Below are 24,143 nucleotides of genomic sequence, written 5' to 3'. Positions count from 1 at the left end.
CCCTAGACATCTTTTCAAGGAAGGTCTGCTGAAAGCATGGCCTTTGGCTATTGATTAGGTCAGGCTGGAACCCACCACCTACCCCCTCGACCTTTAAAGTTCAAAAGGTCACTGCAGGAGAAAAGAGGAAGGGGGTTGGGAAGAGATAACTGTGGCAGTAGATGAATTTCCATTCGATCAAGGAACTGCCGCATGGGACAACTCACAGCCTATATCTAAGCAAAACCTTCCAAAACCCAGAGCTGTTTTGTCTTTGCGGTTCTATAAACTTTTCCTCCACTAAACTTGACTATTATTTCTTGAGCATCTATCTTATGACGACAAACATGGCCTGACTTGTCAGCACGATAAAAGCTGCTTGTTTGCGGTAGCTGCCAAACTTTTGATTGTTTGGGATTGCATTAGTTTAAGTAGGATGAAGACAAAGACACGCTGGGCTGAGCGCCAGCAGCAGTTCTACTGCAAGAACAGCCAAGTCAGTAGACCTTATCCCATCATACACACCCAGAGACACACTGAGGGCCATGCAGAGAAATGCAACTTGGTTATACAATATAGATGCTTAAAAGTTCATATTTTTCATATTTTATGGTTTCGAGTTCACCTGACCCTGATCGGCTGTGATGCTTACATAAGGCAAGTTCTTGCATTTAAAGGAAAGCTAGATGGAGCACAGTGGAAAGAAACAGTAGGGGTCTCACTTAAAAAAAGTTTGAAAAAGTTTTTCACTTGACATGCCTTGAAAGTACAACACTTTAAACAATCAAAAAAATGATGCACGATGCAAATGTGGGAGCCAAAGCCATCCGTCAAAATGAATGCAATGGCAGCGATACTTAAAAGAGGATACTTTTTTTTTTTTTGAGTGCAAGCTGTATAACAGCTAAACCACAGTATACGAATTAAAACGGTCACAAAAAATATATATATTTTGGAAAAAAAAAACTTTACTTATCAATTAGTTGTTGGATCACAAGCCAATTAATCGAGTGGTTTTCAAACTAAACAGTTTTAGAATAAAAATGAAGAAAAACATTTACTGTGAAAGCTCTATAGAAATACATTAGAATAATTAATAATTATTTGAATATACAATAACATTTTATAGACATTTCTTTAGTTAAAAAAATTATAAATTTTTTTACACAATATGTATTTATAATAAAACTTAGCCTAGTATGTTTTTCACACGGTATATATAATATAAATGAGTCTTACAGCTGCCCTTATATTTTATTACAAAGTGGATCCTTTGTAAGGGAATAGTCATATTTAGGCATCATCTGCATTAAAAAGTTTGAAAACCCCTGGCATTTAGGCTATGTTCACCAGTGTGACTTATTTATATACAGCAAATATGCATATTGTATAATGCTTTATAAAATCTGTAAAGAGGCATCCAAGATAGCGTGTCTAGTAGCTTGCAACCAACAATAACCCGAGGGAGGCCAAGTTGCTTTAATGGGAGGCCTTGGGGAGGGAATGCAGGTGCTACAAGGAGACATCTTGGGTTGCTTTGAGAACAGACGAAAAACAATGACAGAGTCATCAGCGTGGTTGCTAAGGGAACACATTCACAGCCATCAGGGTCTTTTGATCTGTTGGGAGAGAGCGAGCGAATGAGAGAGACATGCATCACATATTCATCTCAGGAAAGTACAGAGAAGTAGTGGGCTAAAATAAAAGTACTTAACCTCATTAATCTGATAAAAGAAACCATGACAAACTAAAGCATGCCAAAGAAATACACCATCATGGCGTTAATCTTGATTTGTTTCCTGCTTATCTTAATAGCTAATAATTGCCTCACTGAAGCAAATCAGAGCTGATTGCATATTTCAAATTAGCATTCATAACAAGTGCATCATGTTGATGCAGCTAATAAGAAAAATCAAATCAATGCCATTAACAATTAGGCTAATATGAAGCGTCCTATCACTGTATATAAATAGGGATCATGATAAAGAGGTTTTGCTTTGGGAATCGGCTGAGATCAATACCAATCAATGGATGAGATCAGTAGAAATAAAAAGCCAAAGCTTTGTGATGTTTAAACATATGGAGGAAACGAAAATAGCCTGAAGTTCTTCTAGGATGTTTACAGTCACTATTTTGAAGAGACACTCCACTAAAAAAAAAAAAATTCTCAGCCGCAAGAGTGCAAGTTAGGTGCAGAAAGAAGATTAGAAGAGATTAAAACAGTTAGGTTAAACCAGAGCCGAACAGTAACGTGAGACCTTCTGTGACTCAGGAAGAAATCTCTCACCTTCTGCTTCATCCCCTGACAAAACTGCACTCATTGAAGGCTGAGAGGCTTTGGTAACACCGGTTCTTGTCTTTGTACACTGGTGAGTCTTAACAGTTCTAACCAAGGCCTTTTGGGAAAGGGCTCTCTGGCAACCCATGATGGGCCCCAAGGGAAGTGTTTGCCTGCTCTTTCTTCATGGCATGGTTTGTACTTACTCAGGAATTTTTCAGGTCTGAGGCCTAAATAGCTCAAATCTTCTAAAATTGCATGAGTTACATGCCAATTTTTTTTTTGAATATGAGCAGTACAGGCCACATAGACGAAAAACCTCATACACTGATAACCTGTAGGCCTAATTCTTTTTCTTACATAATTGCATTAAAATTTGTTTGTAACAATGGTTTTATATCAGTTTTATTTGTGCATCCTTAAAGTCACAATGAAGTGGAATTAAAAACAGATCTTCCATTTTATGCCATCTATCAGAGTCAAACTGATTATATAAAAAAAATCTTGGAAGATACTTGGATCTATACATTGGTTATTGATTGGATTGATGCAGATTGGCTAAAACTGAGCTTACAGTTAATTGCAAGGAAGGGGGTTTTAAGCAGACTAAATGATGGGAGAAATCCTGCTAATGTCACCAGAGAAAAATCTGCTGGAAGATTAAATTACAACATTTTAATTAAGAATCACAAAGGAAAGGTCACATTAGCTATATCTCAGTGAAATTCTGCTGGCAAAAAAAGTCCAATAGCATTGCAATGTATGAAGCACAGCTCAGACAAAAGTCACTTTCAAACCAATCAGATTTCTGTTGGCCATGTGTGGTGAATTTGCATGAGGAGCGAAATCTGCGTGGGTAACTTTTATGCCGGTATGCAAAACTTCAAAATGTGAGGATTCCTACTGAAATGACTGGATTTTGTCAGCGAGGAAATTTAAGAAATTTAACTTAAAGGTGCTGTTTGTAGGATTGACACCGAGTGGTTGAACTAGGTATTGCAGTCCAAATTCAAAATATTGGAGAGGGGTTTTTTCACCCGGCCCCTCCTCCTCAGACTTACGCAGGTTGCCAGATTGATGACACAAACAGGAACAAGCACACTGGACAATGAATGAAATTAAATATGCTGTGTTTTTTTCGCCAACTGGCAACCCGTGGTGCTGAAATACAATTGGGTAAAGTAGCAGTGGGCGGGTTTCACAAACCAAAACAAATACGACATTCCGGAACGCACATTTTCAAAGGAGAATAACTGACTGTAGCATTGTTTTTCAAATAAACAAGTATGTTAACTTAGCATGTTTCTTCAAATATATGCAAACATATTATGGTATTTTTATGCTTTAGTAGAGTTAAAATCTTACATACAGCACCTTTAAGAAATATGTCCAAAATAAATGGCTCATTTGAAACACATAAAATTGGTACAATAACAATACTGTGCAATAGTTACACAAGGGATCAGACAGCCTCACTCATAAAGACCACCTAACCATTCCTTGAGTTGCGGAGGTATTGTTAGGGTTCGGGATGGCGGAGTCAGGGTGTGATGAGTGGGTGGAGAGAAGCAGATTTTATTGGGTGGAGTGAAAAGCCCAGCATGTGTGGAAAGACTAGGCAGGAGACAGGCTTAGTCTATAAAACAAGAGAAAGGGAGAGTAGACACAGATGGTCCCATCAATAACCCCCACTCTTTCCTCCACCAAGGGTGTTCATCCACTATTTGGGCACTAGAATCAAGCACTAAGACTAATGGTTTGGCCGGAGCAGATGGCAGGTATTTGTGAACCTGTGGGGAACGGTGGTACAGGATGCCTCAAGCAGGAAGTGTGAGAATTCTACAGCAAAAAAGACTTCATTAACAATAATGGGCGGTAAATTGTAATGACATAACTGTCAGGCAGAGGCATTGTTTTAAATACTGATAATAAACTGATTTAAGTTTATTTTGATTTAGTTTATTCATTAACAATAATGGGCGGTAAATTGTAATGACATAACTGTCAGGCAGAGGCATTGTTTTAAATACTGATAATAAACTGGTTTAAGTTTATTATGATCTTGTTTGTAAGAAGTCTTTCCTGCATTGCCATTTAGTGCCACTACTGCACTTGCATCAAAAATAAAATAAAAAGGGCTTTCCAATTTCCAAATCATTTGCCTAGTGCTTTTTATGTAATAAGCAAATGATATAAATTTATTAAAAAAAAAAAAAAATATATATATATATATATATATATATATGTGTGTGATTATAGTCTGAGCTTTTATGAAATAACTGGACATCCAGTGCTAAACTAGACAGAATAAGGCTTGAGCTATGAATAATAAATATAAATATGATTAATCTTAGTCAGTAGCACTAGAAATTACACAAGACCCAAGACAGCCCTGATAGAGACTTTGGTAACACTAAACAAATAGTAGGCCAATTTTAGACAATAACTCCTAGTTCATTCATTATTTAGCAAGTCTGGTGTCAGTATAAAAAAGTAAAAGTGACATAACTTAAATCTGATGAGCAACTGATGATGAATAAATTAATGAATCAGTTGATCAATTAATGAATCAATCAATCAATAAGGTAACTGTATATCTTAGATTATGTAACTGATTACCATCTCTTTTAATTTGTTTCAATTCTTTCACTAGTTCATATTAAATAGTTGGTCTTGCCATTAATTTTTAAAGGTACAAAAATATTCCAAATATAGTTTGTCAATTCAAATCACAAAATGATGAGCAAATTCTGTTTTGAATATAGATTTAGATATAAACTACCCAAATATGTCCAATCTCTGTAGGCTAGCCATTTCTAAATCAAACCAGAATTTTACAGAAAAATAAATATATACACCCTCATTCAGAAGTGCATGACAGGGCATTTGTGTATCATTGAAAAGCTTCATTAAAGGTTATAACATTTATGGGGAAATATTCTGGCATGGCAGGTTGAGGACATGTCAGGAGCCAGCAGGGCAGGCCAGTGAGTCGTGACCCGGTGCCATGAAAGGAACGCCAACTGTGTGACATCAAACAGACAATCTGGCCAAAGAAAACAACACTATTGTGCTTTGCCAGCAGGCCAAGAGACCAAATTATGAGTTTACACATCTCTGCACTTGCTATGAAGTAATGCACCCATGCGTCACAAACTACAAATAAAAAGCTATAATTTTTTAAAGCAGAATTCATACATTTTCAAAATCATGAAATGTATCTGAAATATAAATTCGCCAGATGCATTAATGCACATTAAGAGTAACATAATTCTAGACTCATTTAACTAGACTTGATTCAGCTTTCACATCAATACTGCATCTTTGTGCCTTTCTATATTTTGCTATGTTCATCTTACATCATTCTGTCTATGCAGCCAGTGCCGCATGGAGCGCAGGGTGATGGATACGGCAGGTTTGAGTGTTGATAAGACTGACTGTCAGGTTCTCCTGCAGCTTTCTGTGCAGCAGCCACTGGGATTCTCACACCTCTCAGTCCTAGCTGGCTGACCTAACCTGATAACTCTAAAATAAGCTTCATATGACTCATAATGGTGCTAAAGCAAACAATATGAGTCATAGTTATGACTGATTAAACATTGCCAAGTTAATAGATCAGAAGAACAGAAATAACACGTGGGAACTATAAGCACAAACAGTTAGTCATCATGACAGACTTACTATGTGAAGTGTAACCTAAACAGACTTGATTAGATGTACTCTTGAATTAGTCAACATAAAATCTCTGATGTACTACTGATCTTACGACATGTGATTCACTGCTATTCCACAGAACACAGAATTTTGTGTTTGTGTAATCTTCATCAAAATAGAAATTTCCTTTTTAGTTAACATCCCAAATTACACTCTTAAAACATGGAACAAAGGTTCCAAAAGAGGCTTGCCATAGACAAAAAAACAAACATTTTTGGTTCCCCAATGAACCTTTCAGTGAACAGTTCTTAAAAGAACCATTTTTTCCTTAGTGTGAAGAGCAAGTTTTAAAAATGTAAAGAACGTTTTTCCAATAAAAAAAAACCCTTTTTTGGAATGTTAAGTTTCCATGTATGTTAAAGGTTAGATTTCAATAAAGAAGTTTCGCTCCATTCTGTCAAGTAACTCCCACTTTTCATAATCCAATTAACTGACAATGGACAAAATATCCTTAATAACTCTTGACATATATTTCATTTCACTTCAAATAAATCAGTTTACACACATAAAATGGTTGTGAATTCGGTTTACTTTTTACTGCTTGCCAGCCTTATTGAATCATAAAAACACAATCTAAGTACAAAGTAAGTGATGGTCAGGATCAGGATTAGAAGAGAATGTGCAAACACCAAGAGCCTGAAATACAAATAACACCCCACTTAGGACACAAGTCCTCGGGATAAGCCGATAAAACGGGATTCCAGGCACAGTTCCGGCCTTTCTTCTCTCTCCCAGTATCACTTTCACCACAACCACAGTGTTGCAGAGGAAGTCAATCCCAAATCAGGTTGAAGGTAACTACAGTTTACACAGACATTATGTTACATTCACCTTTACCTGACATGGATGCCAATTTTTAGAAGACCATAAAAAAGCACAAAAACATAACTGTCAACATTGCACCAGCAGAAAGTTTGTGCTAAAACAAGTCTAAGAAAAAAAGTCATGGCTGTTAATCTGAGGGGTGTTTTCATGTTACTACAACTCCATTTGGCTGCAGCGTGAAGCTAATGAGATGCTCGGCACGGGTGGATTCTGTGCATCACGCTGCTATCAACAGCCTTAGTCATCATCAGAGCGAGGGGCTGAACATTCCTGCCAAATGAGCACTGCTGCTCCGACAAACGCCATGTCACGATAGCCACGTATCTCTCTCGCTCTCACACACACACACACGCACGCACACTCTCTCCCTCTACATAAATAATAGGCATTTCTGTCTGCAAACAGCCCTGGAGGACTCAGCCCTTGGGGCGATGCCAGATCCCCATGGTTACAACAATGTAGCAACTGCCTCTTTCCTGTGATGATGATGCTCATGAGACGAAAAGGAAACAGACCATCCGGCTTAGTTTGTTGGAAAGTAAGAGGGAAGTTTTTAAGAAGTTCTGCTCAACAGTGACCTTAACACAAGGTGCAAATTTGGCCGATGAGTTTCAATTACATTCGCAATAACTGGATAGACTGTAAAACAAAAACAAATTGTCAAAAAATGTAAAATGACTAGAAACATTTATATTTACTTTAGAGGTATCTGTATAATGAGCAAGAGACATTTGAGTTGCCAGGGGAAAGGGACAGTGACAATATGGTGTGTCTAACAATATGGAATATTTTCAGTATTGTTAAACATGTTCCTGCAGCTACTTGGTATAAAAACTAATGCATCATCATCTTCATCTAAATATAACATGGCTGCATGCACTGACCTCATATAAAATGATTGAAACAGAATGAAAAATGAATCAACTCAAAACAGAGAAAAACTGGGTTATGTTGAGCACAATACGTGCATTAATGACTATTCATTTAAAAAGTGAATACACACAAAACATGTTTTCAGTTTCTGAATTAAACTCATATTTTTCCAATCAAAATAGCTGCTTTTTAAAAAAAAATAATAATAATATTTAAAACATCCTGAGGCATAACGAACATTTAAGAAGCCATTTTGCTGTAATGTGACAAGAAAAGTATATATGACCAATTTTGCATTACAATTTTTAGAAATAACATTTTTTACTTTTTATGTAAATGTGTTTGTGTATGTGTGGGTCTATATATATATATAGACCCATATTTATTGTGTGTGTGTGTGTGTTTGTGTGTGTAAGACTAGATATTGAAAAGATTTATATATATATATATATATATATATATATATATATATATATATATATATATATATATATATGTGTGTGTGTGTGTGTGTTTGTGTGTGTGTGTGTGTGTGTGTGTGTGTGAGAGAGAGACTATATATTGACAAGATTTTTAAAACATTTCTTATTTTTTATTTCAACCTTATTTGTCACTGACCCAACATGTGACAAGCTTCTCCCAAACCTGTTTGCAAAAACGAGATCATCTGATTTATATTTTGTGAGTCTTTACACAAAATGTTCAATCTGTGAATCAACCGTTCAGCATGATGCACAAGTGATCTGTTCAATGATTAAAAGCTCTCACTGCACCACTGCCTTCAGCAGACACTCAACTAACGTTACTACTGCAGTTTATGATTCTTACCTTTGACTTGAGTCTCGTACTCTGTAATGATCTCTTTATCCTTTTTGAACTTCACAGGAGGATTCGACATTTTCAAAAGCGATTCGAAAGATCAAGAGTTCAGTTCCGAGAATGTTTGTAAACTGGTTTGTTTGGGGGCTTTTCCAATTTCCAGGTCGCCCTACAGCGGTCAGTGCATCCCAGAGATTTTTCAAGTTGTTCAGGCTAAAAAAATCCCAAAAGCCAAACGCCGCAAATGTTCCTCTCCCGAGTTCCCAACGATTCCGAATGTAATTCCGCCGTGAGTGCGATCAAAACACAGCGCGCCCGGGAAGAGCTTCCTCCCAAACAACTTACTCTTTCGGCTTGTTCCAGCAAGAAGCAACCCGGTCTTTCAGTCACCCGCCGACCGATCTGGACAGACTGAGCAGCATAATGACTGGCGTGATTTTCTGCAGCCTTTCCTCGCGTCCGTGGGTCTGATCGCCGGACAGTTTCACGGATTCTGACTGTCCTCAAAGCAGCTGGAAAAGCAAGTGGTTGGAAATGGGAGGGATTGGAGGCGGAGGGGGTGCACGTAGCGGAAATGTGGACGGGACTGACAACTTTCCTAACCGGTTGTCCCCGAAAGTAATTTTGTTTTGTAGTAGTTATAGAGTAACGTTAGACAATTAAAAACATAGCATCTTGATGCTTATAGACAAATCAAAACAGTTCGAAAAACGTATTGTGGAATGTGTTGTTTTTAAGATTTAACGTTACATATTCAGATCGTTTCATTATGAATGCTTCTAATTGTTACGGTTTGAAGTAAGCCTTTTGAATATTTTTAACGGTTTTTAACAACTCGTTTTTAGGAACGCGTCGTGTAGGACGCCTTGTGGCCACTGTTTGGAATCGCATGTAAATAAATCACTGGACTCCAAAGGAGAAGAAATGAAGGTTTGTGATTCCGTTCCGGTTCAATTGACGATGATCATAAGATAATTTAAGATTTTAGCAGAAGAGAAATATATATATAACCAGTTGTAGCAGTGTCACACAGTCAGAGTTAAATGTAATGCAATTTGGACTTTTTACTGAGTTTTCACAGAGTTTTTATATGGGGCAAAATGTATTCCTTGAACTTTCTACATATTAAATAAAAATGCTAAGCAAAAAAACAAGGCATTTTTAATTGGTTTATTTATTTTTCTATATATTAAATTACTAACAAAAACTATGATATTATACATATAATTTCTGAAGATGGATATTGTGGATAAACTGACAGGACTGCTGTTTTGTTGCAATACTTCGTGAATCGCCTTTGAATTTATTTACAAATGCCTTTCATGTATCCCTATAGATTTTATTGTTTTATTCTTGTCCCAGACCTAGACTTTCAATCTTTAAAAAAAAAAAAAATCCATTATTAAAAGTCAAATTACATTAAGACAAAATTACCTGTTTAAAACTATGATAATGCAGAATAGTTATAAATCTTTTCCATCTTGTACAAAATAATTTTATTATCATTCCCCATCACCAAAAGCAACAAACAAAAATGAGACATTTTATTTTAAAATGAACAAAAACATAACCATTGTTATTTATATATATATATATATATATATATATATATATATATATATATATATATATATATATATATATATATATTGCATAAAAGTCCAAAAGGTTCAAGAAATGTCTAAAGACATCTTTTCTGTGAGCACTTGACTGAATTCTGTCAAATCAATTCAAAATGGCAAGAATGTAAATGCTAGTTAATAAAGATCAGGCAGGTTAAAAGTAAAATGAAGTTCTTTTAATAACTTGCACTGAGCTAAAAGCAAAAAACACCTTCAAGTGAGAAAAATGAAAATGTCTATGTAACCCAGCTAGGTTATAAACTAAAAAAACTTTTTTTTTTAAAACTTTGCACTGTTTTTTCCACTGAAACATCATGACTTAATAAATTAATACTTTACAGTAAACATGGAGGGCATTAATGCACAGCAGCATATGGTAAACCATGAACACACAGTAGCATCTTATATTTCACATGTATAATTGATTAAATGATGACTGAAGTGATGAATTGTAATGTTTGGGTGAACTGTCTCTTTAAAGCAATCCAAACTAATCCTAGGTGGTTTTGAAAAAGCCATCTTCCAACACCTCTGTGAATTTGTCCTTCATCTGCTGACGAAAGCCACTGTACCACTCCAGCACTCTCATCCTCCTCTCTGTTTTTTCCTTCTGGTTCATCTCTCTCTCCCTCTCCAGGATGGCAGGCAGCTCCCTCCAGTCCTTGAGGAAGATGAAGGGTGCTCCTGCATCTTTAAGTAGTCGGAGCGGGGACCGGTTACCAACCGCACAGGCCCCTGGAGTCAGGACGTCCTCCACCACGGGCACAGAGCCATAGGCACAGGCTTCATAGATGCGGTAGCACTCTGTGTTCACTCCCACTGGACAAAGAGTGAGGTCACTTTGTGCTAATGCCATCTGGTACTGTCTGGAGGTGTCTGCCGTCTCTTGAGGAAGCCACCTGATGACAAGAAGGCAAGAGGTATTCAAAAAATAAAACACTTTCTGCAGTCCAGCAATGTTTAAGATATTATTTGTGAAGGATTTATGGCTAAAACAGAAACATGAGAATGTGTACTGGCTAAGTAAACAGTTATACATACTAACTGATCATCATAACTTACACTACCATTCAAAAAATGTAACTTTTTTTTTTTATGGGGGGGGGGTCTCATGCTCATCAAGGCTGCATTTATTTGATCAAAATACAGTAAAACAGTAATAATGTGAAACGTTACTACTAATTAAAATCATTCAATCATTTGATTGATATCAATAAATTTTCAGCATCATTACTCTAGTCTTCAGAAATCATTCATGGTGCTCAAGAAATGTTCAGTATTCAGAAATTCAGTATTCTGTGATTAATAAAAAGTTCAAAAGAGCAGCATTTATTTTGAATGTTGTTGTTTGTGTGTGCGTGTAAGATCATAAATGTCTTTACTGTCTATTTTGATCGATTTAATACATCCTTGCTGAATAAAAATAGAAATTTCTTACAAAAAAAAATTATCTGACCCGAGTTTTTATTTATTTAATTTTTTTTACATCTTCCTAACAATAGAGTAAGTATTTTAAATATTTAGTATTTTGTTGTGAATGCACTCTGTTTCAAATCAGACCGACAAAATAATGGACAGTACTTCCAAAAGTACATACTTCTCTCTAACATGCAGGAGGCAATCTTTCTCCAAGCCGTTCTGCTTTAGGACGCCCATGAGAGTTTCCCTGGAGGAGTTTTTGTACATAGTCCCGAGAAAGTTGCAGAGATATGGTCTAGCAGTTTTCACCATCTGACCGCTAAGTGTGACTACAGGGAAATGCCTGTATCTGTAGAGAAAGAAAAAAGCACATTATAAACAATCCGACTAGCTGATTTTATTCTAAATTAATCTGTAGAGAAAGAAAAAAATCAAATTAAAAAAAAAAAAAAAAAAAGGATGCTAATAAAATATTAAAGAAATACACCTCTTAAATATAAAACAAAAATTTGTTTTTTAAAAATAGAAACTTACGTGGCAACACCCAGTGGCCACTGGAAGATGTCTTTATCATTGACCCAAGGACTGTCGTACACAAGAAACAGCAGGTCCACAAACCCGCCGTGCCTCTTAAGATAAGGACTGATCCAGTCGTTATTGCACTGCTCGTTGCCCAGAAGAACCACAGCAACTCGAGAGACAGAGCGCATCTGCACCAGACCCTGGACGTGCTGCAGCCACTGGATGGAGTAAGAGATTTTCTGCTGCTCACGGCCATTCAAAACCAACACCACACTGTCTGTGTCGAGAGAAACGTGCCCTTGGACCACTGCTGGCCCTGTGTAGAAACTGAGGACAGATGATGATAAAAGAGACTGCAAAATTGTGCATTCTGATTTTTTTTTTAAATAAATCTCTATGCTAAGGAAGACTCCAATTTTTATATATATACATATATAAATAATGGATTATTAAAAAAAAAAAAATATATATATATATATATATATATATATATATATATATATATATAAACAGTATTATTGTGAGGTATTATTACAATTTAAAATTACTGTTTTATATTTGAATTTTCTGCATTTTCTTCTGGATTTAAAAACATTATTAATTTGTAATAGAAACCTTTTGTCACATTAAAAAAAGTATTCACTTCTGATCAATTTAATGCATCCTTGTTGAATAAAATGGTCAGTTACCTGAAACTGATCTTCCCAGACTGAATCTCTCCTTCTCTCCATTGGCTGGATTTGTCTAGTGGGTTGAGATGCCCTTCTAAAATATGTTCCCACAGATAAAGTCCTAGGAAAAGGTAAACAAGGAACATTATTTCATTTATGCTCTCTACTAATGCAAAAAAAAAGAAGACATGACAAGCAATGCAATGATTTCTGAAACCTATTCCACTTGCCAATCGCAGCTTTGCCCCAGATCTGAACTTTATATGTTTTTGGCCTGTTCTTAGCTGCATGAGCTTGGTATGATCTGAAGGCATCTCTCCGCTTCTGCAGAACTGAGGAATGCGCACGCTCATCCTCTTCCCATGGGTTCCACTCTTCCTCTCCTCCTTTTCCATTATCTGGAAACGTACATTATTAAACAAATCTGTTTACACTCCATCATTAATTAATATGCTTTTATTGCATTCGCACTATATTATATTGTTTGTGTTTATTACAGCAAACTTATTAGATGATGCAGGTTATGATTCATTGTCTTAGTTACCTATAATCACATAGCCCTTTTTTACCACGCGATGAACGCGAGAAATAACCCTCTTGTTGAAAAATACATTATATGCTGCATACAACGAAAATATCACATAAGCCAAAACAGCTATGATCGCTATTTTCCGGCGTAAAAATCTCATGTTTAATTTTCAGGTGACCATCCTGCGGATCCCGACCAATGTGCACAGGGGATGACCAGTATGTGAACACATTTATGGTTTTGAGTCGGATCTTTTTAATGAACTGATTCACTTTTGAACGATTCGTTCTCAAGCCGAGAAGCGATTAGTAAACTGAGAAGAATCGGATGACCTGTTCAAGAGAACCGATTCGCCTAAATGAGTCGAACGTCTCGTCACTACTGTTTACATTTTCCCGAGACGGCCTTGTACTGCCTGTTCAAAACTATAACAATTATAAGAAATATTTAAATATTTCAACAAACATATTGAAAATAACATGAGGCGCTAATTGAATAATGTATTGTATTTATCATTTAATTAGCTTTATAGGAGGAATTATTTTATCATCTCTGTTTTACTTTGCACTTTCTGTTCAGTAAATACCCAGTCAACTTTGAAGCACCAAAGGAGGAGCTTCCGCAGTACACGCTCTCTCTTCAAAGGTCGGTGTGACCGTACAGGTTGTAAGTAGCCTTTTTACCGCACGAAAATGATGTCCCTGCCCGGTCGTTTGGGGGCTTTGTCCCCTTACCTGCAGGCTTGTGGTCCACTGAAAGCGTTACTTCCCGGAGCAGTGAACACAGAAGTGCTGGTGAAGTCTGCTGTATGCGGTAGGTGACCACATAACATTGATCATATCATGACAGGCTGTTCAAAACTCTTGATATTCTAGACCAGTTTCGGGTGTAATGCATTACCAAGTAATAAATTACTGTAACGGATTACTTTACTGAATTCTATGTAATTTAATGACAGTTACATCTGATTTAATTAATGTAATACTGTACATACTATAGAATCATGTTATATAAAGCAATAGTAAATTGTATGTTTTTAATGTAACCTTGTCCCTTTAAAATTCTTTGATCAGTTCAAGATTTTTTTTCTTCTATTTTATAATATTTATTTGAAAGAATTAAAAGGGCAATTATATGTCTATCCTTATTGTTCAACTGGTTGAGGCTGATATATGATTTGGAAAGTAATTAGTAATAAGTAATGCAAACATTTTAGAGAGAGTAATTAGTACAGTAATGTTACAGTGTTGATGTAATTTGTAGCTAGTAGTAATTACTTTTTTACAGTATCTTGCCCATCAGTTCCAGACTAATGTTTGTTATGCTACAGAAAGAGTCTAAAAGTTAAAGGACTGAATAAGATGTCTTTGTATTACTTCTATATTTATTAATATTTACTTGTTCTGGTGGTTGTGGTTCCATTGTTGCATACCAGACCTCATTCTAATACAGTAATTAATCCTATATGTCGTCATATTATTGACATATTATATGGTTATAATATGTATATTATATGTGGAGTAATATGCATTGCTAAGGACTTCATTTGGACAATTCTAAAGGCGCTTTTCTCAATATTTAGATTTTTTTGCACCCTCATATTCCAGATTTTTAAATAGTTGTATCTCGGCCAAATATTGTTCTATCATAACAAACCACACATCAGTGGAAAGCTTATTTATACTGCTTTCAGATTATACATCTCAATGAAAAAAATTGACTCTTATGACTGGTTTGTGCTCCAGGTTCACATATATAAAACTATAAAATAATATCTTTATATAAATTATTTAATTTACTTATGTATTTATAGATGGAATAGATTATATCCCTTTATATATATATATATATACTATATATACATATATTTATATACACACATACATATATATATACACACACATATATACATACATACACATAAATGTATATATACACACACATGCATACATATATATATATATATATATATACACACACATACATACATACATACATATACATATACACATACATACACATACACATACATATACACATACATATACACACACACATTATATATACACACACATATATATACACACACATACATATATATACACACACATATATATATATACACACACACATATATATATATATACACACACACACATATATATATACACACGTGTGTGTGTGTGAAATGACCATTCTATATCCTTTTTAGGCCATTTTGGAGCACGTCTCGCTCACACTGACATCAAAATCCCTGACTTCTCTGACTATCGGCGTGTTGAGGTGTTGGATCCCAAGAAGTCCTCTCAGGAAAGCGGCGATGCTAGACGGGCCTTCTCTTACCTGGTGACCGGATCCACTGCTGTGGTGGGTGTCTATGCTGCCAAAACGATCGTGACTCAATTTGTGTCCTCAATGAGTGCCTCTGCTGACGTCCTGGCCCTGTCCAAAATCGAGATCAAGTTGTCCGACATCCCAGAGGGGAAAAACATGACCTTCAAGTGGAGAGGCAAGCCTCTGTTTGTTCGTCACAGAACAGAGAAGGAGATTGCAGCCGAGCAGAGCGTAGATCTCTCAGAGCTCCGGGACCCCCAGCATGACAAAGACCGCGTCACCAACCCCACCTGGGTCATCGTCATTGGTGTCTGCACTCATCTCGGCTGTGTCCCAATCGCAAATGCCGGTGATTACGGCGGGTACTACTGCCCTTGCCACGGGTCACATTATGATGCTTCAGGAAGGATCAGGAAAGGACCCGCGCCTCTCAACTTGGAGGTGCCTTTTTACGAGTTTCAAGATGAGGATACTGTAATTGTTGGATAAACAATGGACATTTTCTCTGTATGCTTTTAATGTGTCCGGCCAAATCTAACTATTAATAAATGTATATTTTAAAGCAACCAACATGTTTTTGAGGCTTTTGACTGGGCATGCAAATCTTGGTCACAAATTAACAAACACAGTTCTATCAGAACACCAAAAAAAAGTTTAATTAAATATTTAAAAAAATGCATTCAACAATATCATTCACATATATTCTACAATGTGTAATCTTCCTATTTGTTCTGAAAACAAGCTGCACATTATGTCAGGATATTATTGCAAAGAATATACATTGATTCTCACAATTCTGTGGGTTTTTTCCATCATTAAATAATTATTTTTTTTTCTCAAAATTACGTGGGATTAAGTAGCATTATTTTTATCTCACAACTCTGAATTCTGAGTTTACATATCACAATTATGTTTTTTGTTTCTGCCATGCAGTAATTCTGAGTTTTTTTCTCTAAAATGCAAGAAAAGAGTCTGAATTGTCAGATATAAACTCTGAATTGTGAGAAAAATAGTCATAATCGTAAGATTAAAAAAAACCCGTCACAATTACCTTTTTTATCCTGTGGAGGAAATAAGTTTTTCACAGATTCAAATGTATCATATAAAGTTAAAAACATTTTTTATACAGTACTAATATGTTGTATGCCAGATTCAACTACTGTACTCAAGCATCCAATCAAAAAACCCGTATGACACATGATTATAATGTTTGAATGTCGTAATAAACATGAAGTTACATCAGTCTACATAACGCACTTCAGCTTGAAGTTCCTTCTGTATATAGCTCAGAAGAGCAGCGGTCACTTGCTGCTGTAGTGTGGCGTTTCCCATTACAAGGGCAGTCAGCTGTGCAACATCAGTCCATGTTATTGAGCCTAAAATGGTTACAATATCCTCAAAGAGTCTGTGCCGCTGGTCAGGTGTCAGTTCCATGAGTACCTGGGGTAGAGGTTTAAACTGCCCGCTCGTCATCCAGCATCCAATCAATCCACCTACAGCCCCACCTTTAAAAAGACAAAAGCACAGGTAAGAGACACCAGCATCACATATTACAGAATACATAAGGTTGTATGCTGTATGTAAGGCATGAATGGACTCGCCCACTGCAATTCCCAATGGACCCCCTATTAAGCCTCCTGCAAAAGCCAATCCACCAGCGGCCGCTGCTCCTTTCCCAGACTGCTTTACCGCTGTTTTTACTTGTTGATTTGCGGATAGCTCACAACACAGTTTCATTACGTCATCAACGCGTGGCGGCATCTTGCTTGGGAATATTACAGTATAACTGCAAAGATAGAACACAATTATTTAGTTATTTGTAGAAATACAAATACAAGGTGACGAAATGTCTAAATGACACAAAATACTGCTGTGCACCGTACACTCACCTTCAACTTGTAGATTACCTATTAACAGTATAAAACCGAATTAATAACATTAATCATTTGAATATTTGGCGACTCAAGTCAAACTATCAAACCTCCAGAAGTCAACACACCACGCCAACAAGTGCTATGTCATGATTTTTTTTTTTTTTTTTTTTTTTAAGTGTGAAGCTGGAAATATATTTTTCAAAATAAAATACCTTATTTGTTTGCTGGTTTGTGAGTAATTTGAATGTCCTTGAACCATGTCTCTGCGACATTTACCAACATATTATAGCCTTAAATATTGTGAAAACTGATCTATGTGTGCCGATTTTTAAAAGTTAGTGAATAGTTAAATTTTTTTTTAAAAGTTAACAATATTTAATTTTGAATTGTATTTCAACGATGAAGTGAACTTAGCTTAAAAACGAAATTCGAGAATTGTAAATCTGTCTTTATACATACTTACATAACGATAATTTAAATATTTTCACATATTTTAATTGTTTAATTACATTTTGGTCCTACATGTGAAACACAATGGAACCAGAACCTTTTCTTTCAGCTATATATATAAATAGCTAAGTGTATAGGTAAAAAATGAGAAGTGAAAATATAAGACGACTGAAAACGTTCTGAAAGAAAAGGTTCTGATTCCATTGTGTTTCACATGTAGGACCAAAATGTAATTAAACAATTAAAATATGTGAAAATATTTAAATTATCGTTATGTAAGTATGTATAAATCCTGCTAGTTTAGGTTTTTGCGGAAGTGTTCTCTTATTTTGAAAAGCTCCTTGAGTTGTGCTTTTTTTTTAAAAAACATCACCGTCAACAATTTCTGTTTTCACACAAATGATATTCGCACTGACCTTATGAGTAGTTTGTGCAGTCGATGTAATACCGAACGAGATTTAATTATTCCGTGATATATCTAACTTTGCTGTTCTATAAGTGAAAGTATACTGTTCCGTCATTAACTTCCTAAACATGTCCGGACATGCCTAACATAATTTGACTTTTAAATGGAGCTCATCATCATCTCAACAGACTCGATGATTCAATGATTGGATGTTTCCTGCATGCAGTAGCTCTTATCAGATGCTCTGCACTGAAAGCAGCTGATGCTTGGACATCATGACAGTGTTAAAGACTGGAACTGCTGCTTTGGCTGGAATGAGTGAAAACTTGTGGTTGGAAAAAGCATGTGCTCAACTTATTCCTGCTTTACCATTATGGATCATTGAATATGCATGGACTAAACGGGTGGTGGAGGTCTTAGAAGGTGTTTCTTGCAATGTTTTTAATAATCCAAACAAACCTGTTACAACCTGATTTCTACATAAGCATTTCTTGCATTGCTTTCAATTAAAAACAGTATAATCTATTAAATCAATCATGCCTTTGCATGTTATTACACAGTTACTTTATTGTCTTAAATCAAGTGCACAGTTGGTGCAAGTCAGTAATAGATCTAACATAAACTATTTTGAAATGAATGCATCTAATCAACTTTAACCTTTTCCAGCTCTAGGACCCCCAATATGGCTAGAAGGTGACTGGCATCTTCTGACCCTTGAAGAGCCGTGCAGAATCCGTGTGGTGGCAGCAGAGGTCTGGAGGATCGTGCAAGCCAGAGACATCAAGCACTTTGAGAGAGTCACTGAGTTTTTGGATGTTACGTACACACTTGTGCCAAGACTAGTGACCCCCATCAAACACATGAAGATCATGTTTGGTCTGCAGACTCTGGTGAGGCATTGTTTTCTTTGATAAAATACATAGATCAAGCCACCAGAAATAGCTTGCAGTTTTGGATAGGGATTTCCATTTTTTTTTTTTTTTTTTTTTTCATTATTGTAATTATATATAATAATAAAAAATAATAAAGTAATAATCACAGCTCTATTAAAGAACATAGAAAGGAAAGGAAAGGAAAGACACCTCAATCAGTAAGAAAAATAAAATCGTAGTCCTTCAGAAATGTGTTATTTCTTATGCTTTATGAGTTTATGCGATTTTACAAAATAGGAAATCCCAACAAAAATGGCGAAGTAGGCAAAATAAAAGAATTAAAATAAATGCAAATGCAATGTACTCTATCTGATTGCACTGTTAAATTAAATAAAGCAAAGTTCCTTCCTTAATTTTATAGAATACGCAAGTTTAATTGTGCGAGTATGAATTTGTTTAGCATTACATGACTACTGTACGATTTGTGAACTTTTTTTATTATTTAGGTTATCATGTGGATGTTGTGGAATGACCAGAGCACTGCTAAAATCTCTGACAAGATTGAAAACTTTTTCCCTAAAAGCCTTCCGGAGTATCACAAATGTGTAAGTATGATCTCCCTCCACCAGGGGCCACCGTAAATACATTAAAAAGCCAAAGTAATTTATAAATGTACAATATGATGCATGGGTTCTTGTTGAAGTGTATTAAGTTAATATCTGACTATGTGTCGTTACTGTTTTGTATTGTCTGCATTGACACACAAATAATGCTTTAAAATAGAAAATATATTTTAGGACTGCTGAGCTTTTTAACACTTTCCCCTTCTTTCCTTTTGTTTGAATCATGCTTCTATATAGAGCCGCAGGAACATGGATCTCATGCAGAAAAACCAGGAAGATTTCAAGGCCTTTGCTCATGTTCTGGCCAGAGACAGGGATATACGTGAGACTTACATTCGGGTTAGTGAAAAAAAAAAAAAAACCTTTGTACTTTGCATGGTACATTACTTATATCAGCACTAGTTTGCATCAGTTCCAGATCCTCAAATCAAAATGTGGCTATTAAACTTTGTAGGATTTAATGGAGGAGCAATATGGTGAACGCTATGCACAGAAACTGGAGGAGAGACTTGTACACTATTTGGGAGAGCTAGATAAAGTCCTGCCACAACCAACGTGTATTGAACAGGTAAGTGTTAATGTGCTTTGGTGTCTAAAGTAGCTGTATTTTCTGTTCAGTTGCGCTTTTTAAGAAAGGCATTACTGTTTTCATGATAAAACAGCTGAAAAACTGAATACACATAAATATATTGGCTAAATATGTAGTCAGAGCTCCCACAGGTCCTTAAAATGTTTTACATTCGGTTTGATAAAAAAATAAGGTCGTCAAAAATTCACTGTAAACTAAGGAATCAAAAAATAATAATAATTGTGTCAGCACAATAAACTGTTTATTGCCTTTCTTTAAACACTATGTATTGATATGTTATTCTGTTCTATCCACATTTGTGTGCAGGTACTGAAGCAGTCCCATTCATATGGGAGGGGAGAGAAAATCCTAAAAAAATTACTTTCAAGGGAAAGTGCATCTCTAGCCACAGTTCTGAAGAGACTCTTGCATTGCGGTAAGAAACATGAATTTGTCATCACTGCTTTGAAATTACAGACATTGGCTTCATTTACATGCACACAAATAATCCATTAGTTATCAGATTGATAAAGCAGCATAGTATGATGGTTTTATGCAATATTTATCCAGAACTGGAAAATCATTATTATGCGCATACAGCAGGAAACTCTCTATATTTGTGCAATGTGCACATGTCAGAAAATCAATTCTGATTTGAAGCTTATGACATATGAAAGCACACATCAACTCGGTCACTATATTTTGCATTCATGTAAACACTACATTCAGATTCATTAATCAGAATGAATTCAGTTCAGTTGAAAGAAAAGTTGTGCATTTAAACATAGCCATTTTTTATTTTCTCTATTTGACAGCTGTAACAGCAAATCAGAGCCTTGACGACAGTCTCTCACCATCACTTTCAAACACTTGTGAGGTACAAAGGGACGCTGAAGTTGTAAAACCATCCAATGGTACCCTCTGTGTATTTCTGAGGTCATCTCAGAACAGCACAAAGGAGAATCGACTCTCACAAACCAGCACAAAAGAGCTGTTTGGTTCTCAGGGCTTGTGGCAGAATAGAAACACAGAAACTATTTCGCCTCAGGAGAAGATTTGTGGTAATGGAGTAATTGTTACGTCCACGCAGTTGTCAGATTCTGAAATAGATCAGATTGACTTCAGCCAGTCTCTTCTGGTTGGGAGAGACAGACAGAAGAAAACTCAATCTGATCCAGAACAGAAAGAAAGTGAGACTGCTTTTCCAGAGCAGATCTGCTCCAGACATGGCAAAAAAATGAGGAGCATCCTTCAGGAATGTTCTGAAGAGCTTGACGGAGAAGTCGTTCAAGCAGAATGCACCCCAACATCCAGCCAGAGCACTCCACCTTTTCTCCCGTACACACCACAACCTCAAGCATCTCCAAACCAGCACTCATTGTCCTCTAACCCAGATTCATCCTCTACGAACATTTCACTGTCCTACATCCAGCAGCTCAGTCTTTCACCAGAGTCCTCAAAGAATCCAGTTGCTCCTTCACCTTCAGTTCTCCAACAGTCCTCAGCCTCAAAGCAACTTGCAATCAATGCACATGGACAGATTTTAGCTACCGTTGTCTTCACCGAACCAAGCAGAGCTGATGAACACAATCTGAAACTGTCCTTAGAGAGTCAAAGCTTCCTAATGCAGTCCAAGTGGCTTCAACCTCAAGTGTGCCTTAATAGACTAAGCAAGGAAGAATGTGCCAGAGCCATGGATTCATACAGAGCCTGTGACATTTTAGAAAGAGAACATGAGCCTGAAGATGATCAATACATGTTATTTGATGTAAATACATTGTATTCTGATTCATACTCAGAAGACTCAGATTCGACAGACCCTGATTACAAGCCTGACTAAGACTAAAACAGAGGACATCAAAAAAAAAAAAGTCCTGGTGAATGTAGTCTTCATCATGTTTTTCAGATGCATAGCCACTCAAACACCGATTTTAGCATTTTGCTTTGGATGTACCTTGAGTCCACCAACAGTTCTCCTCATCATCTCAATCCACAGCCTCAAAACAACTTGTCACTCCAGGAATCAGTGCAGGACAGATTTGAGCCACCATTGTCTTCACCAAACCAAGCTGAACCAATTAACACAATCTGAAACTGTCTTAGAGACTCTTAAAGCTTTCTCATGAAGTCCAAGTGGCTTCGAGAGACTAAGCACATTTTAGGTATTTTAGGAGAACAAGAGCCTGAAGTTTATCAATACATGTTATATGATGTAACTACACTGTATTGTGATTCATGACCCTGATTACAAGCCTGACGGAGACTAAATCAGAAGACATTAAAAAAGGTGCCAGCGAACATGGTCTGCAACATATTTTTAGATGCATAGGTACTCAAACATTGAGTTTGGCCCTTTGCTTCGGATGTTTGAATGAACTCGCATTAGGGTTGGGAAACTATGCAGCTTTTTTACCTCATCGTTTACCTCATAAAGGTCACAATGCTTGCTTTAAAGCTCTTGAAGGTCAATGCCAAAATATTTGTGTCCAGTATGTTTTTTGTGATCAGTCATTTTAGACTCCTGTTGCCCTGAATGTCCTATGAAGTGTGAATATATAACTCTAAAACAACATGGTTTCCAGTGTGGAACACTGTCTGTTGTTGGTTTAGTGACATATGTATGGTAGGTCAGGGTTTTTGCTGGGTCTCTGTATGGCGTGATTTAGAGGATACATGTTGACATGCTTTCTATGATTGACCTAGAAGGGTTATGTAGGGACAGACATTTTGGATTTTTTACTTGTTTTTTGCCTACAAGAATGTGTTGACCCTGAAAAAGCAGGTCAGAAGTGTTTTAAGGTTGGTCTTAACCTCACTAATTCAGTGTTATGTGTGTACGTGCTGGTTTCTTAAAAAGGTGGTTCTGCCAAGTACAAAAAACATGAAAGGGAGTTGTGGGTTTAAAGTTCTGACTTTTATTTACCTGACTTGAGTGTAAATTTGACTTGATGTTATTGCAAACCACTTTGTCATTATTGCATCAGATATAGTGCACTCATTCATACGTGCTGTCAGGTAGAAAAAAATGGCATCTAATGTCTGTAAGTGTTTTGGATAATGAAGGTTGTTTGAGCTTGAAAGAGTTACATAAATTATCCAAGTGACAACATTTTTTTCTAATTTATTTTTAAGCCAGATGACTTTTATTAAAGCAATAGTTCACCCAAAATGAAAATTGTCATTATTTTGTCATTATTTACCTCCTGTAGTTGTCTTTTCTTACTGTGAAAAAAGAATGGAGAATGTGCTTGTCACTCTTTTTTTGCAGTTACACTGAATTGGGCCTGCAAATTAACTGATTTTTTAATAACTTTGATTTATGAGCTTCTGAAAAGATCTTTGAACTTGATGTCCCTTTAGTAGAAAACAATGCATGAACAACTTTTGATTTGAATATTTTTTCATGATTGTGAGAGACCCCAAGCCTTTGATTTTCCATATTTTGTATAGTTGGAAGAAGGCTTTTCACAGACTTAATCATTTGCATAATAGCAGAATGGCCAATAGTTGCAGTGTTAGCACCAACAAAACCACCCCAGACCACGCAAAAACGTGAGCTTAACTTATGTAAGACAGATGTGGAGACTAGCCTCTTTCATTCTCATTACAGATGTGGAGAATACTCTCCAAATGATGCTTGATGAACAAAATCAGAAGTCTGAAATACAGTGTTAAACCTAAACGGCTTCTTTTATTATTAATGCGCGCTGTAAACAGGTGCGCCTAATAAAATAATAATAATTAGACTGAAGTGAGAGAATAAGA

The 24,143-nt window shown here is 36.2% G+C and overlaps 5 protein-coding genes across 7 annotated transcripts in view; 2 read left to right on the top strand and 3 right to left on the bottom strand.

Annotated features, from left to right (window-relative positions):
* LOC109110177 (SLIT-ROBO Rho GTPase-activating protein 1-like) overlaps positions 1-9,014 on the bottom strand; it is a 95,905-nt gene extending 86,891 nt beyond the window's left edge. Inside the window, exon 1 of one of the 3 annotated variants that reach the window (XM_042744304.1) lies at positions 8,498-9,014. In XM_042744304.1, the coding sequence (XP_042600238.1) occupies positions 8,498-8,567 (70 nt within the window). In that variant the 5' untranslated portion in view covers positions 8,568-9,014. The remainder of the gene's footprint in view (positions 1-8,497) is intronic. The other 2 variants (XM_042744305.1, XM_042744303.1) reach the window with 2 other exon arrangements.
* A 1,250-nt stretch (positions 9,015-10,264) lies between these two features.
* Positions 10,265-13,491, bottom strand: LOC109110391 (ribitol-5-phosphate xylosyltransferase 1). The gene is made up of 6 exons (XM_042744306.1): positions 13,267-13,491; positions 12,953-13,120; positions 12,741-12,843; positions 12,064-12,378; positions 11,708-11,878; positions 10,265-11,009 (listed from the first exon to the last, which is right to left on the bottom strand). Exons 1-6 carry the CDS (start codon positions 13,409-13,411, stop codon positions 10,607-10,609), a joined length of 1,305 nt encoding a protein of 434 aa, XP_042600240.1. The 5' UTR covers positions 13,412-13,491; the 3' UTR covers positions 10,265-10,606.
* A 356-nt stretch (positions 13,492-13,847) lies between these two features.
* On the top strand, positions 13,848-16,151 carry LOC122140456 (cytochrome b-c1 complex subunit Rieske, mitochondrial-like). The gene is made up of 2 exons (XM_042744307.1): positions 13,848-14,064; positions 15,464-16,151. The coding sequence occupies exons 1-2, from the start codon at positions 13,944-13,946 to the stop codon at positions 16,072-16,074; spliced, it is 732 nt and encodes a 243-aa protein (XP_042600241.1). The 5' UTR covers positions 13,848-13,943; the 3' UTR covers positions 16,075-16,151.
* A 66-nt stretch (positions 16,152-16,217) lies between these two features.
* On the bottom strand, positions 16,218-17,635 carry LOC109110174 (protein C19orf12 homolog). Its single transcript, XM_019123217.2, has 3 exons — positions 17,475-17,635; positions 17,187-17,371; positions 16,218-17,090 (listed from the first exon to the last, which is right to left on the bottom strand). Exons 2-3 carry the CDS (start codon positions 17,344-17,346, stop codon positions 16,825-16,827), a joined length of 426 nt encoding a protein of 141 aa, XP_018978762.1. The 5' UTR covers positions 17,347-17,371; positions 17,475-17,635; the 3' UTR covers positions 16,218-16,824.
* A 649-nt stretch (positions 17,636-18,284) lies between these two features.
* Positions 18,285-24,056, top strand: LOC109060445. Its single transcript, XM_042744300.1, has 7 exons — positions 18,285-18,738; positions 18,982-19,205; positions 19,694-19,792; positions 20,048-20,149; positions 20,265-20,378; positions 20,706-20,814; positions 21,194-24,056. The coding sequence occupies exons 1-7, from the start codon at positions 18,591-18,593 to the stop codon at positions 22,216-22,218; spliced, it is 1,821 nt and encodes a 606-aa protein (XP_042600234.1). The 5' UTR covers positions 18,285-18,590; the 3' UTR covers positions 22,219-24,056.
* Positions 24,057-24,143: the final 87 nt, after the last annotated feature.

Source organism: Cyprinus carpio, chromosome B18 (genome assembly GCF_018340385.1).
Source record: "Cyprinus carpio isolate SPL01 chromosome B18, ASM1834038v1, whole genome shotgun sequence".
NCBI classification, from domain to species: Eukaryota; Metazoa; Chordata; class Actinopteri; order Cypriniformes; family Cyprinidae; genus Cyprinus; species Cyprinus carpio.
Note: the sequence above shows the minus strand (reverse complement) of the source record. Positions and strands in the feature narration are given on the sequence as shown.

Excerpts from the sequence above, each read along its gene's own strand:
- LOC109110174 (XM_019123217.2), bottom strand. The coding sequence starts at position 17,346 with ATGCCGCCACGCGTTGATGACGTAATGAAACTGTGTTGTGAGCTATCC. Across the intron at positions 17,091-17,186 it reads TCCATTGGGAATTGCAGTGG|GTGGGGCTGTAGGTGGATTG; the intron begins GCGAGTCCATTC and ends GTCTTTTTAAAG.
- LOC122140456 (XM_042744307.1), top strand. The coding sequence starts at position 13,944 with ATGATGTCCCTGCCCGGTCGTTTGGGGGCTTTGTCCCCTTACCTGCAG. Across the intron at positions 14,065-15,463 it reads GGTGAAGTCTGCTGTATGCG|GCCATTTTGGAGCACGTCTC; the intron begins GTAGGTGACCAC and ends TATCCTTTTTAG.
- LOC109110391 (XM_042744306.1), bottom strand. The coding sequence starts at position 13,411 with ATGAGATTTTTACGCCGGAAAATAGCGATCATAGCTGTTTTGGCTTAT. Across the intron at positions 12,379-12,740 it reads TCTGGGAAGATCAGTTTCAG|TTTCTACACAGGGCCAGCAG; the intron begins GTAACTGACCAT and ends ATCTGTCCTCAG. Across the intron at positions 11,010-11,707 it reads CTCCTGCATGTTAGAGAGAA|GTGGCTTCCTCAAGAGACGG; the intron begins GTATGTACTTTT and ends TCTTGTCATCAG.
- LOC109060445 (XM_042744300.1), top strand. The coding sequence starts at position 18,591 with ATGACAGTGTTAAAGACTGGAACTGCTGCTTTGGCTGGAATGAGTGAA. Across the intron at positions 19,793-20,047 it reads TTCCGGAGTATCACAAATGT|AGCCGCAGGAACATGGATCT; the intron begins GTAAGTATGATC and ends GCTTCTATATAG. Across the intron at positions 20,379-20,705 it reads AACCAACGTGTATTGAACAG|GTACTGAAGCAGTCCCATTC; the intron begins GTAAGTGTTAAT and ends ATTTGTGTGCAG.